The sequence below is a fragment of the Barbus barbus genome, assembly GCF_936440315.1.
Source record: "Barbus barbus genome assembly, chromosome: 14".
NCBI classification, from domain to species: Eukaryota; Metazoa; Chordata; class Actinopteri; order Cypriniformes; family Cyprinidae; genus Barbus; species Barbus barbus.
The window spans coordinates 1,121,411-1,132,448 of record NC_136742.1 but is presented as its reverse complement, the minus strand read 5'-3'; the positions used below and the strand labels follow the sequence as shown (position 1 = coordinate 1,132,448).

The window sequence follows — 11,038 nt, the reverse complement described above, 5'->3', positions numbered from 1 at the left end:
AAACCCAACGCTGTGCTCTACAAGAGGTGAGTGTGCAGCGCCGCAGCAGTTTGAGCTCGAGGTGGATGTGATCGTTGTGTTGTCAGGAAGAACATGGTGCGGCCGGTCGACGACTCCGGCGCTGGTGACCTCATGATTCACGACTCTGACATATATAGCGTCTGCGGTAACATCATAACTGTTGTTTGAATGAGCGGTCTGACATCATTGTGTATCACAAAACACCTTCAGAGCGCACTCTTGCATTACGTGAGGAAGTCTAGTAGGTTAGATTAGTGCGAGTGTGCTCTTTCACTGTCAAAATACACTTAGAATGAGCACAAAATCAACATATGGGACAGAAAATTTATGTAGTTAATGACAAAAAGAGAGCTGTTTTTTCTCCAAAAATCGACATGACTACAAATGTAATATTGATTTTATGCAACAGTTCAATAAACAGTAAGTTAATTAAGAGACTTAGACACCATATCACCTGTATTTGCCATATTTCAATGACATAAATAATTCTAAACACGGCCACAGCGCTGTTTTGAGTCTCTGAGCAACATGACGGTGATTCGTTCCTTAATGATTCAATCCTTTAAATGATTCGGTTCAATCGCAGTGACTCATTTACTAGGTGCGTTCGACTTGAAGCACGGCTACAGACGGTGGTCAACTATGGAAAGCCAAAGTGTTCTTAAAAGTACATTTTTAGGTTTCAGGATTTTTTTTCTTCTAAACTTTAAGGATGATTCTCAACTATGTTATAAAATATATAACAATGATTTTATATACCATTTTGTTTTATGCAATATGTCTGTAAAAATTTCCATAAACTGGTTTTCCCTTTAAACACAGTGTATCTATACTATATCTAATTTGCATATTAATGTGTTGCTGTTGGGACAGAATGTTGAAAAAAGAATTGTCATAATGGGAGTAATAACTGGCCAGATGTTCATAACAATATATAATATTTAATAAGAAAATTGATATATATAATTTATTTTTCTATTCAATTGTTATGTCTCCCAAAATGCACAATATCCTCCTGAGAGCCAGCTATGGAGCTTTTGCCTCTGTAGTGGATATTCTATTTCAGTGAGTTTCTCTGAGACCTCACATGTCACAGCTGTAAGTCTGGATGTCCTGTTCAGAGCACATTCAGGGCTTTATAGAGATACTAAATGATTGGAAGTTTCACCAGGACCACTCCTAGGTCTTTAAAGATGGCTAAATTTAATTTAGTGAAACATTTTACATCCTTATGGAAATATGATTATATTTTGTAATTGTCATTTAAATCTGAATAATTTTCTAATTGTTTGTCATAAAGCAACATTGCAGGAAAATGTTATGGGTTTTCAAATTCAAATATGACTTCCAGTTATGATAAACGCACGTCAAAAACGCGCGTTTATGGTGACTCCAAAGCGCGTCAAGAACGCGCGTTTCATAGGAAATCACACGTCGAAGACGCGCGTTTTGATACACAAAACCGTGCGTTTCCGACGCACGTTCGCCATAATCCCAAAGCGCGCGCTAAGAACGCGCGTTTTCATGGCAAAACGCGCGTCCACGACGCGCGTTTGCTGTCAAAGCGCACGCTTTTGACGTGTCAGTGTGCAATCAGACGCCCGAGCAGGCGTTTATGAATACATTGGCTTTCCATAGTCAGCACGGCTACAGACGGTGGTCAACGAGAGTAGCTGCTTGCAGTCAGGGGCGGAGTTGAAAACGGAGTCGTCAAGTCGGACACTTCGGGGCTCTCGTAGTTTGCTGCATCTACCTCAGTCATGGCAGATCACGTGGCGTTTGCTTGCTTTATTGCAGACGAACTGGAAGCTATAGAAATGCTGTTATTGTTGTATGAAATTGAGCACAATGAGCAACGAAAGTGAGTAAAGGTTCAATGTAATAAGTATTGTTTTAATAAACCTTTAAGATGTATGTAATATTTTGAAAGGGTGTCATCACGACAGAAACAAGTTTTAAGTAAATAAACAGAACATATTGAAAATTTGACTTGTGCAGTATGATTCATTATGTGTGTTTTTGCTACTGCAACTTAATAAAAATAATCTATGAAGATAATAATTGTATGTACTAAATGTGGTTTTCATTACAGATAAAAGAATTAGGATGTTACATATTTGTTTACTTATTTTACTATTTCTCCAGTTAGGTAAGCACATTTTAGTAAGACAAAACACCATGAACATTCATACGTGAACACCATGAACAGGCCTACGGATAAACCCAATTTATTTGCCTTTCTATTATGATTTATACCAGCTTATGAAAGTGATCTGAATGTTGTATTAAGTTGACATCCAGCCAGAGTTGTTGGCAGTAATCACATGCAAGTGAAGATGGATGAACCCAGCAACTAGACAATTAGTATCAATCAGAATCCATGATGACCACATTATATTAAAAGTCTGTAAGATTGACATTTGATTTATTCCATAACAAAATGATTATCTAAATAGGTTATGCAGCAGGGTCTGTATGAAAAAGGTCCAAAATAAACCTATGCACAAAACCTATATAAACGAATAAAAAGTGATTGCAGTAAAAATAATTGTAATCTTTTAATAAACATGATTTACGAGATGAAGATGACATGAAAAGTTAATTTATTTTTATTTTTTATTTTTTTTTAAGTCCGTATATGAGCATTAGTGGGACTGAAGTTGTCAGAATAAACCCGAAACACACGTCGTTGTTGTCATGTGGTGAATTTGGCCAATCGTGAAACAGCTGTGTCGTCATCAGCGCTCCCGCAGTCGCTCTGGAGTCAGCCGGCTGCTCTCGAAACGCTATCGCGGTACTTTGTTGCCACACGTGACAGTGACGTGTGGTCGGCGCCGGTTCAAGTCGGACTAAATTTCTAACCAGCATGCACTGCTTCAAGTCAGCCGCCGATCGGTCTGCGAAGTGCTGCATGAAGTCGAACGCACCTATTAACAGTGGCTTGCTGCCACCTGCTGGCGGTTTTAATTTCACATTTACAGTATCTTTTAAAGAAATTAATAATAATTTCAAATATCAGTATTACTGAAGAGGATTAGGGCCAAGCAATAATACAAAAATTAAACCATCTTGAACTTAAAGTACTAGACCACCGCACAGAATAGAAGAATATCACAAACTGTAGGAGTCAGCTGTCCACAACAGTCCTTAAGATCAGAGGCACAATAACACTCTGCTAAATATCGTCTGATTATTGTTATCGATAAACTCTCAGAAAATATGGAGAGAATCTGTCCGTATTGCACAGCCCTGCTCTGACCGTAACGAAGCGCCATGTGGGATCCTCAATGCCTAAAACTCGTCTGTTTGCTTTCCTTCAGGAATTCTTCTCTAAGGAATCAGACTGTTCCTTGTTTCTGTTCGGCTCGCACAACAAGAAGAGGCCCAACAACCTGATAATCGGTGCGTGAGAGCGGTCAGAGGTGAGGTTAGAGGAAGAGCTTGTGTTGACAAACGCATGTTTGACTTCCACCTGCTGGACATGTTCGAGCTGGGCATCGAGAGCTTCGTGTCTCTGAGAAACCTGAAGGTACGCCGCAGAGAAGATGACCTCATGAACATCATTATCTGTGACGCGTCTGACCCGAGCTTCTGTGTGTGTGTGTGTGTGTGAAGACGGACATGTGTCCTGAGGGGACCAAACCCCTGCTGGTGTTCGCCGGGGAGCTGTTCGAGACGGACCGGGAGCACCAGCGCTTGAGGAACCTGCTGACAGGTGATTGACCTCACTGACACACACACACAGGGGTCACTAATGTCTCACTCATCATGACTGCTGCTCGTTCCAAACATCAGTTTAGAGCAGGAACAGAGGACTGAGTCAGTGAGGCAAGACCTGATCAGAGATGATAAAAGGTGATTCAGTGGGAAAAACATGGACATTCTTCTGTTGATGGTTTCTTTGCTAAGTGGGTTTTTTGGGAGGAGCATCTCGCTGCAGCCCACAAGATCCAGGGGGCGTGGTCAGATTCAGATCCAGCTCCTCCCACCATACTTATACCTAAACCCACCCATCTCCACCCCCTGGAACTTGTGGTCTGCAGCGAGCCCTACTTGAGTTTTGGTTCTTTTGCGCTTGTTTTTATATTTTGGTTGACTCCTAAGTTTTTTTTTTTTCTTTGTGAGGCCAGATTTATTCTTTGAATTTTTTTTTTTTTAATCGAAGATAACCTTTAAAAACCTATTAATGTTATGTTCTTTTTTTTCTCTCTTTTTTCTCTTCTTTCACCATAAATATATCTGTAAATTATAAACAAATTCTTTTTAAAAAAGTCAATTTTTTTGCATCCAAGATAGTCAAAAACCTGAATATTATTTTAGTTTGAGACATATATAAACTAAATTATATGTAATACTTGAAATTGAATGTTTTTGTTTTTTTTTGTGAGCAAATGATAATGTCCATCGTACATTTTTACCCTGATTTACAGAAAAACTGTTGTGTAACTATAGTTTATATATCAGAAAATCCTGTCCGGCGTATTTAATCAAGAATTATTAGATAACATTTCAAAGAATGTTTAAGGATCACAGTGAGGCCCTAAAAAACTAACTTAATAGTTAATTTAAATCTTCCTTGAAACCACAAGGTGTTACGTATTTGCCAGGAAGAAGTTTGTAATCATTTAAAATATCATTTAATCTGATCATTTTTCTTTTAATAAGTAAAAGTCAGAATAAGCATGTTGTTTAATTTTTACATAAATATGTGCTACACTGAATAACAATGGAACGTTTTCACCATATTGTGACATTTTATCTCAAACAAAGTAGGCTACGAGTAAGGTGGCACTGTTTGCTAATGAACGCTGGCGCTGCCCGGGACACATCACAGTGAAAGAAACTCTCTGGGCAGCCAGTGCTGTCGATATCTGCCCGTCTCTATAGTCAGAGTATGACCGCTCAGTCTGTACCTCGTCATCTGTCTTCTTAGTTTACAGTCTTTCACTGTACTCAGATATTCTGCAGTTGTGTAATCTCTATTTAGGGCCAAATAACATTCAAGTTTACTTTGTGTTTCTGTTGTTTCTTTCCAATAGGTTAGATAATTTTCTTTTTGTTCTTTTATAATTTGGTTGGGCCAAATGTTGTGGCTGATTATTTCAGTGTCCTGCTGCTGGATGTTAGTCATGTTAGTCTGTGTTTGCAGCTTCAGGACCATCTGAATCAGGGGACTTTTTTCAGGGTTCACTTCATGGTTTTTAAGGGCTTTAAAATGATCTCTCTCTCTCTCTGTGTGTCAGATTTCTTCTGCGGGCCGCGGGTGTCAGCGGTGCGTCTGGCTGGACTTGAGCACGTGCTTCACTTCACGGCGCTGGAGGGCAGGATCTACATGCGCAGCTACAAGTAAAACCCCTCGGTCCGTCAGACGGCTGCAGATGTGGATGAGTGACGCTCTCCTGACGCTCTGCTCATGTTCACAGAGTGCTGCTGAAGAAGTCCGGCTGTCGCACGCCCCGGATCCAGCTGCAGGACATGGGCCCTTCCCTTGACTTCGTCATGAGGAGAAGCCACATGGCCTCAGACGACCTGTACAGAACCACCCACAGAGGAGTGAAGGTAACACACACACACAGTCACACACACACACACATATCCTTGTCTATACTACTTTGTGGGGTTCTTTATTTGGACAACATCTTACAAATGATTATAAAGAATGTTTTAAATCAAATCAAATCACTTTTATTGTCACATCACCACAGCACATGTGCCTTCGTGAGTGAAATTCTTGAGAGCGTGCTCCAGACAGTGCAGAAACAATTTACATATAGACATTACCATACATACGTACAGACTTATACAGATGACAATGTGTAATATACACATACATATACTCAGTACACACAGTGTACTATTAGACAGACATACAGGAAAAAAGCTATCCCTCAGTCGGCTAGTGCGGGATCGGATGCTGCGGAGACGTCTTCCTGAGGGCAGCAGAGAGAGCAGTCTGTGGGACGGGTGGCTGGAGTCACTGATGATCCTCCGGGCTTTCTTTATACACCGCCTGGTGTAGATGTCCTGGAGGGAGGGAAGCTCACCTCCAACAATGTGACGGGCAGTTCGCACAACCCTTTGCAGAGCTTTGCGGTTGCCAGCAGTGCTGTTTCCAAACCAGGCGGTGATGCAGCCGGTCAGGATGCTCTCCACAGTGCAGGTGTAGAATGATCTGAGGATGCTGGGGCTCATTCCAAACTTCCTCAGCCGTCTCAGGAAGAAGAGGCATTGGTGTGTCTTCTTCAGCACTGCATCTGTGTGAGCGGACCATGTGAGATCCTCAGTGATGTGAACACAGAGGAATTTGAAGCTGTTTACTCGCTCCACAGGTGTCATGTCGATGGTGATGGGTGTGTGTTCTCTGCTCTGTCTCCTGAAATCCACCACCAGCTCCTTGGTCTTGTCGATGTTGAGTGAGAGGTGGTTCTCTTGACACCATTTAGTCAGGGTTCTCACCTCCTCTCTGTAGGCCGTCTCATCGTTGTCAGTGATCAGGCCTATCACCGTTGTGTCGTCAGCAAATTTGACGATGACGTTGGAGCTGTGTGTTGCTGTACAGTCGTGTGTGTACAGGGAGTACAGGAGTGGGCTGAGGACGCAGCCCTGAGGAGCACCAGTGTTGAGGGTCAGCGGGGATGAAGTGTTGTTGCCCATTCTGACCACCTGACATCTGCCTGTCAGGAAGTCCAGGATCCAGCTGCACAGAGATCCGTTTAGTCCCAGAGTCTGGAGCTTCTCAACCAGTGTGGCAGGCACTATGGTATTGAATGCTGAGCTGTAGTCCACAAACAGCATTCTCACATAGGTGTTCTTATTTTCCAGGTGGGAGAGAGCAGTGTGCAGGGTGAAGGCAATAGCATCGTCTGTGGAACGGTTTCTGCGATATGCAAATTGTAGGGGATCCAGTGAGTCAGGCAGCACAGAGCAGATGTAGTCTCTGATGAGTTTCTCAAAGCACTTGCTGAAGATGGGTGTCAGAGCAATGGGCCTCCAGTCATTCAAGCATGTGATTTTATTTTTCTTTGGTATGGGCACAATGGTGGATTTTTTGAAGCATGCGGGAACCACAGACAGAGAGAGGGAAAGGTTAAAAATGCCAGTTGGAATGCGCATGCTCGGAGCACACGGCCTGGGATGCCATCGGGACCCACAGCCTTGCGGATGTTCACCCGTCGGAAGGATCGGGTTACATCTGCGACAGAAAAGGAAAGTGCGCTCGCCTCTTCTGCTACAGCCGCGGGAGCGCGCTCTGTGTGGGCGGTGTTGTGAGCCTCGAAACGAGCATAAAAGTGATTAAGTTCGTCCGGTACAGAGGCGGCAATGTTCACAGTAGCTGGTTTATTCCCTCTGAAATCTGTGATGTTATTGATACCCTGCCACATGCTTCTTGCGTTGTTGGTTTTGAATTGTTCTTCAACTTTGTTTTTATATTGTCGTTTGGCAGCTTTGATTGATTTCCTGAGATCGTAACTGGCTTGTTTGCGATCGTCAGAGTTTCCGGATTTAAAGGCAGATGTCCGCGCTGACAAGGCTGCTCGAACATCGCTGTTAATCCACGGTTTTTGGTTGGGGTAGATGCGGATTGTTTTTGTCGGTACTACATCCTCTACACACTTCCTGATGAAACACGTTACAGTATCTGAGTACGCCTCTATGTCGTCATCAGGCGCTGCCCGGAACATGTCCCAGTCCACGTGATCAAAACAGTCCTGTAGTATAGCGTCTGATTGGTCCGACCAGCATTGAATTGTCCTGAGGGCGGGTGCTTCTCGTTTCAGTTTCTGCCTATAAGCAGGCAGGAGCAGAACGGAAGTGTGATCCGATTTGCCGAAAGGTGGGCGGGGGAGCGATTTGTAGGCGTCCCGGAATGGAGAGTAGCAGTGATCAAGTACACGATCACCACGCGTGTTGATGGTGATGTGTTGGAAGTATTTTGGAGCTATTGTTCTGAAGTTGGCTTTGTTGAAGTCCCCCGTAACAATAAACGCCGCGTCTGGGTACGCGGTTTCCTGCTCACTTATATTCCCGTACAGTTCCTTGAGTGCCTGGTCTGTGTTGGCTTGAGGGGGAATGTAAACAGCTGTGATTATGATCGCTGTAAATTCCCTCGGTAGCCAGAATGGTCGACACAGAAGCATATGAAATTCCAGATCAGGGGAGCAGGAGGATTTAATAGAGTGTAGGTTCCGTTCATCACACCATGAGTTGTTGATAAATAAACAGACGCCCCCACCTCTGCTTTTCCCTGTGAGCTCTTTCGTTCTGTCCGAGCGGTGCACGGAGAACCCCGTAAGCTCGATGGCTGAGTCTGGAACCACTGCAGACATCCAGGTTTCTGTGAGGCAAATAATGCAGCAGTCCCTTGTTTCCCGTTGGTATGAGATGCGTGCCCGCAGTTCACAGAGTTTGTTGTCCAGTGACTGAACGTTAGCCAGCAAAATAGTTGGGAGAGGAGGTCGGAGGTCAAGTCTGAGTCTGACAAGGACGCCGGCTCTCTTCCCCCTTTTCCGGCGGCGTTTCTTCGGTCACGATCGTGCAGCCCAGACAAAGGGCTCTGATGCGGTGTCTGTAAACAAGGCGCCGGCGTTCAGGAACTCAAAGTCCGGTTTGCGTTGCGCGACGAAGGAACCAATGTTTAAAAGCGTGTGTCTATCGTAGACAGTTATACTGACAACATTTAACACGTGAAACAACAAAATAACAAATAAAACATAAGAAACATAAGAAAAACTGCAGAGTTTTCTTGGAGCTCGCAACACGGCTGCCATGCTCGGCGCCATCTTGGTCAGGAACATTTTATAATATGTTAAAGGGATAGTTCACCCAAAAATGAAAATTGTGTCATTTACTCACCCTCAATTAGTTCCAAACCAGTATGAATGTCTTTTTGTTCTGCTGAACACAGAGGAAGATATTCTGAAGAATGTGGGAAACGGAGCAGTTTTGGGGCACCATTGACTTCCATAGTATTTTTTATTATAATTTTTCCTACTATGGAAGTCAATGGTGCCCCAAAACAGCCTGGTTACAAACTTTCTTTAGAATAACTTCATTTCAATTTCACAAAGAAACGTGCATCATTTTGTCCAAGCAATAATAAAAGCACACCTATTCATTTAGAATTTCTCTTGAATGAATCGTTACATCCCTGATGATAAAACTCTCTATAGTATGTTCCTAACCTACACCAACCCCAAACCTACCTGCCACAGAAACAGAACTTCATTTTAACATTCATATTTTATATATATATAAACATTCCTTATTTTACTATCTTTGTGTGCGGTCTTTTGGTCTTCAGAAAGTAAAAAAAAAAAAAAAAGCTCTCCTGTAGCTCAAATAGTAGAGCATGGCGCTAGCAACACCAAGGTCATGGGTTCGATTCCCAGGGAAAGCAAGAGCTGGTAAAATGTTAAAACTGTAACTTGAATGCAATGTAAGTCGCTTTGGATAAGTGTCTGCTAAATGCATAAATGTATATGCAAGAAGTTGACAAAGTGGACGGATGGCTCAAAGATATTTAAGCTGTGCTGATGTCTTCTGTTTTCATGTATATCTCATACATAATTGGTTCAGAAATGAAAACAAAATCATAACATTGAAGGCATCGTAAGTAAACACAAAATACAGTTTTAAATGAAAATGTTACTGAAGCAGGACAGGTCTCAAACTGACAGGCTGCGAGTGAAAATGTGTTTGCAGCTGCGGTGACTGATCTCCAGATCTGTGAAAGTGTTCATGTCTTCTCACTCAACTCATGATGCCATACAGGTCACAACACTGATTCCATCAAAAAGGCACTTTTTTTCTTTTCTTTTTTTACAATATATATATATATTTTTTAATGATTTTCTCAACTTTTTTTCAACAAAATATTTAAGACAAATTATAAATGAAAAGGTGCTCTTTTGTTAGTTCTCAGTCAAAATGCTGCACATTTCTTTGTGAAACTGACATGCGTCAAAAAAATCCCCAATCAAATAAATGTAGATTTTGCCTGTGCTCTTTCCAATTAAACTTAGAAGCAACCGCTGCAAACAAAGATGAGCTGTTTCTGATGTCAATTAGACTGTCAAATTGAGGCAAAAACTGAATGCTCTGAAGTTAGTTTTGTGAAATGAAATGATGCTACATAAAACACAAAAGAGCAGCAGCAGACGGCTAAACGAGACGCAGATTCTCTCTCTGACAGCAGGTGGCGCTGATGAAATTGCCATGCTTTTTGACAAAATGAAAAAAATGCCATTTTGTCATTTCTGCTTTTAGTATAAAATTTAAGAAAGGAGTGAGTGACATTCAGGGTCCCTCGCCTCGTAGAGCTGTTTATCTGTCAGGTTAATGAACAGAGACCTGACGCTGCAGATTAAACTCAAACCTCATCTCAGCGAGTAAAGACTCTCCAGCCTCTCATCCTGATGTCAGTGCTAATCATCTGCTTCTGTTTCACTCACAGCCCAAGAAGAACATTTCCCACGATGCTTTCGGCACCAGACTGGGCCGCTTGCACATGCAGAAACAGAACCTGGACAAGCTCCAGACGCGCAAGATGAAGGGCCTGAGGAAGAGGAGGGGAGAGCAGACGGCCGAGACACCGGCGGACAGATGAGTGACGCCTGAGACTTTCTACAAGATCCTCCTCCAGACACTAACAGTTAAAGGACTAGATTGACTGGTTGAGTCAAACCATTGTTTTTCCTGCTAGTTTCTGACCTAATTTCATTTAGACTTTCCAATAAAATGCATTTAATTGTTATTCTAAGCTTGGCATCTGTTTTATTTTTCACTGCTGTCATGGATCCACCTGTGCTCCGTATTAATTCTCAGCTTGTGTGCGTGCGTGTGCGTGCGTGCGTGCGTGCGTGTGTGTGCGTGCGTGTGTGTGTGTGTGTGCGTGTGTGTGCGTGTGTGCGTGCGTGCGTGTGTGTGTGTGTGCGTGCGTGCGTGCGTGCGTGTGTGTGTGTGTGTGTGCGTGCGCACATGCGTGTGTGATATGAAGCCTTAACACTCTTGATTCTTC

At 42.8% G+C, this 11,038-nt stretch overlaps 1 protein-coding gene across 1 annotated transcript; it reads left to right on the top strand.

Moving 5' to 3' along the window:
- Positions 1-10,778, top strand: LOC306880709 (ribosome production factor 2 homolog). Its single transcript, XM_079434433.1, has 6 exons — positions 1-124; positions 3,342-3,550; positions 3,637-3,736; positions 5,265-5,367; positions 5,445-5,580; positions 10,475-10,778. The coding sequence occupies exons 2-6, from the start codon at positions 3,479-3,481 to the stop codon at positions 10,625-10,627; spliced, it is 564 nt and encodes a 187-aa protein (XP_079290559.1). The 5' UTR covers positions 1-124; positions 3,342-3,478; the 3' UTR covers positions 10,628-10,778.
- The last annotated feature ends 260 nt before the right edge of the window (positions 10,779-11,038 follow it).

Bases quoted from the DNA above. Each gene is read 5' to 3' on its own strand.
- LOC306880709 (XM_079434433.1), top strand. From the start codon at position 3,479: ATGTTTGACTTCCACCTGCTGGACATGTTCGAGCTGGGCATCGAGAGC. The intron at 5,368-5,444 runs GTAAAACCCCTC...TCATGTTCACAG, and splicing joins ATCTACATGCGCAGCTACAA to AGTGCTGCTGAAGAAGTCCG. The intron at 5,581-10,474 runs GTAACACACACA...TTTCACTCACAG, and splicing joins CCACCCACAGAGGAGTGAAG to CCCAAGAAGAACATTTCCCA.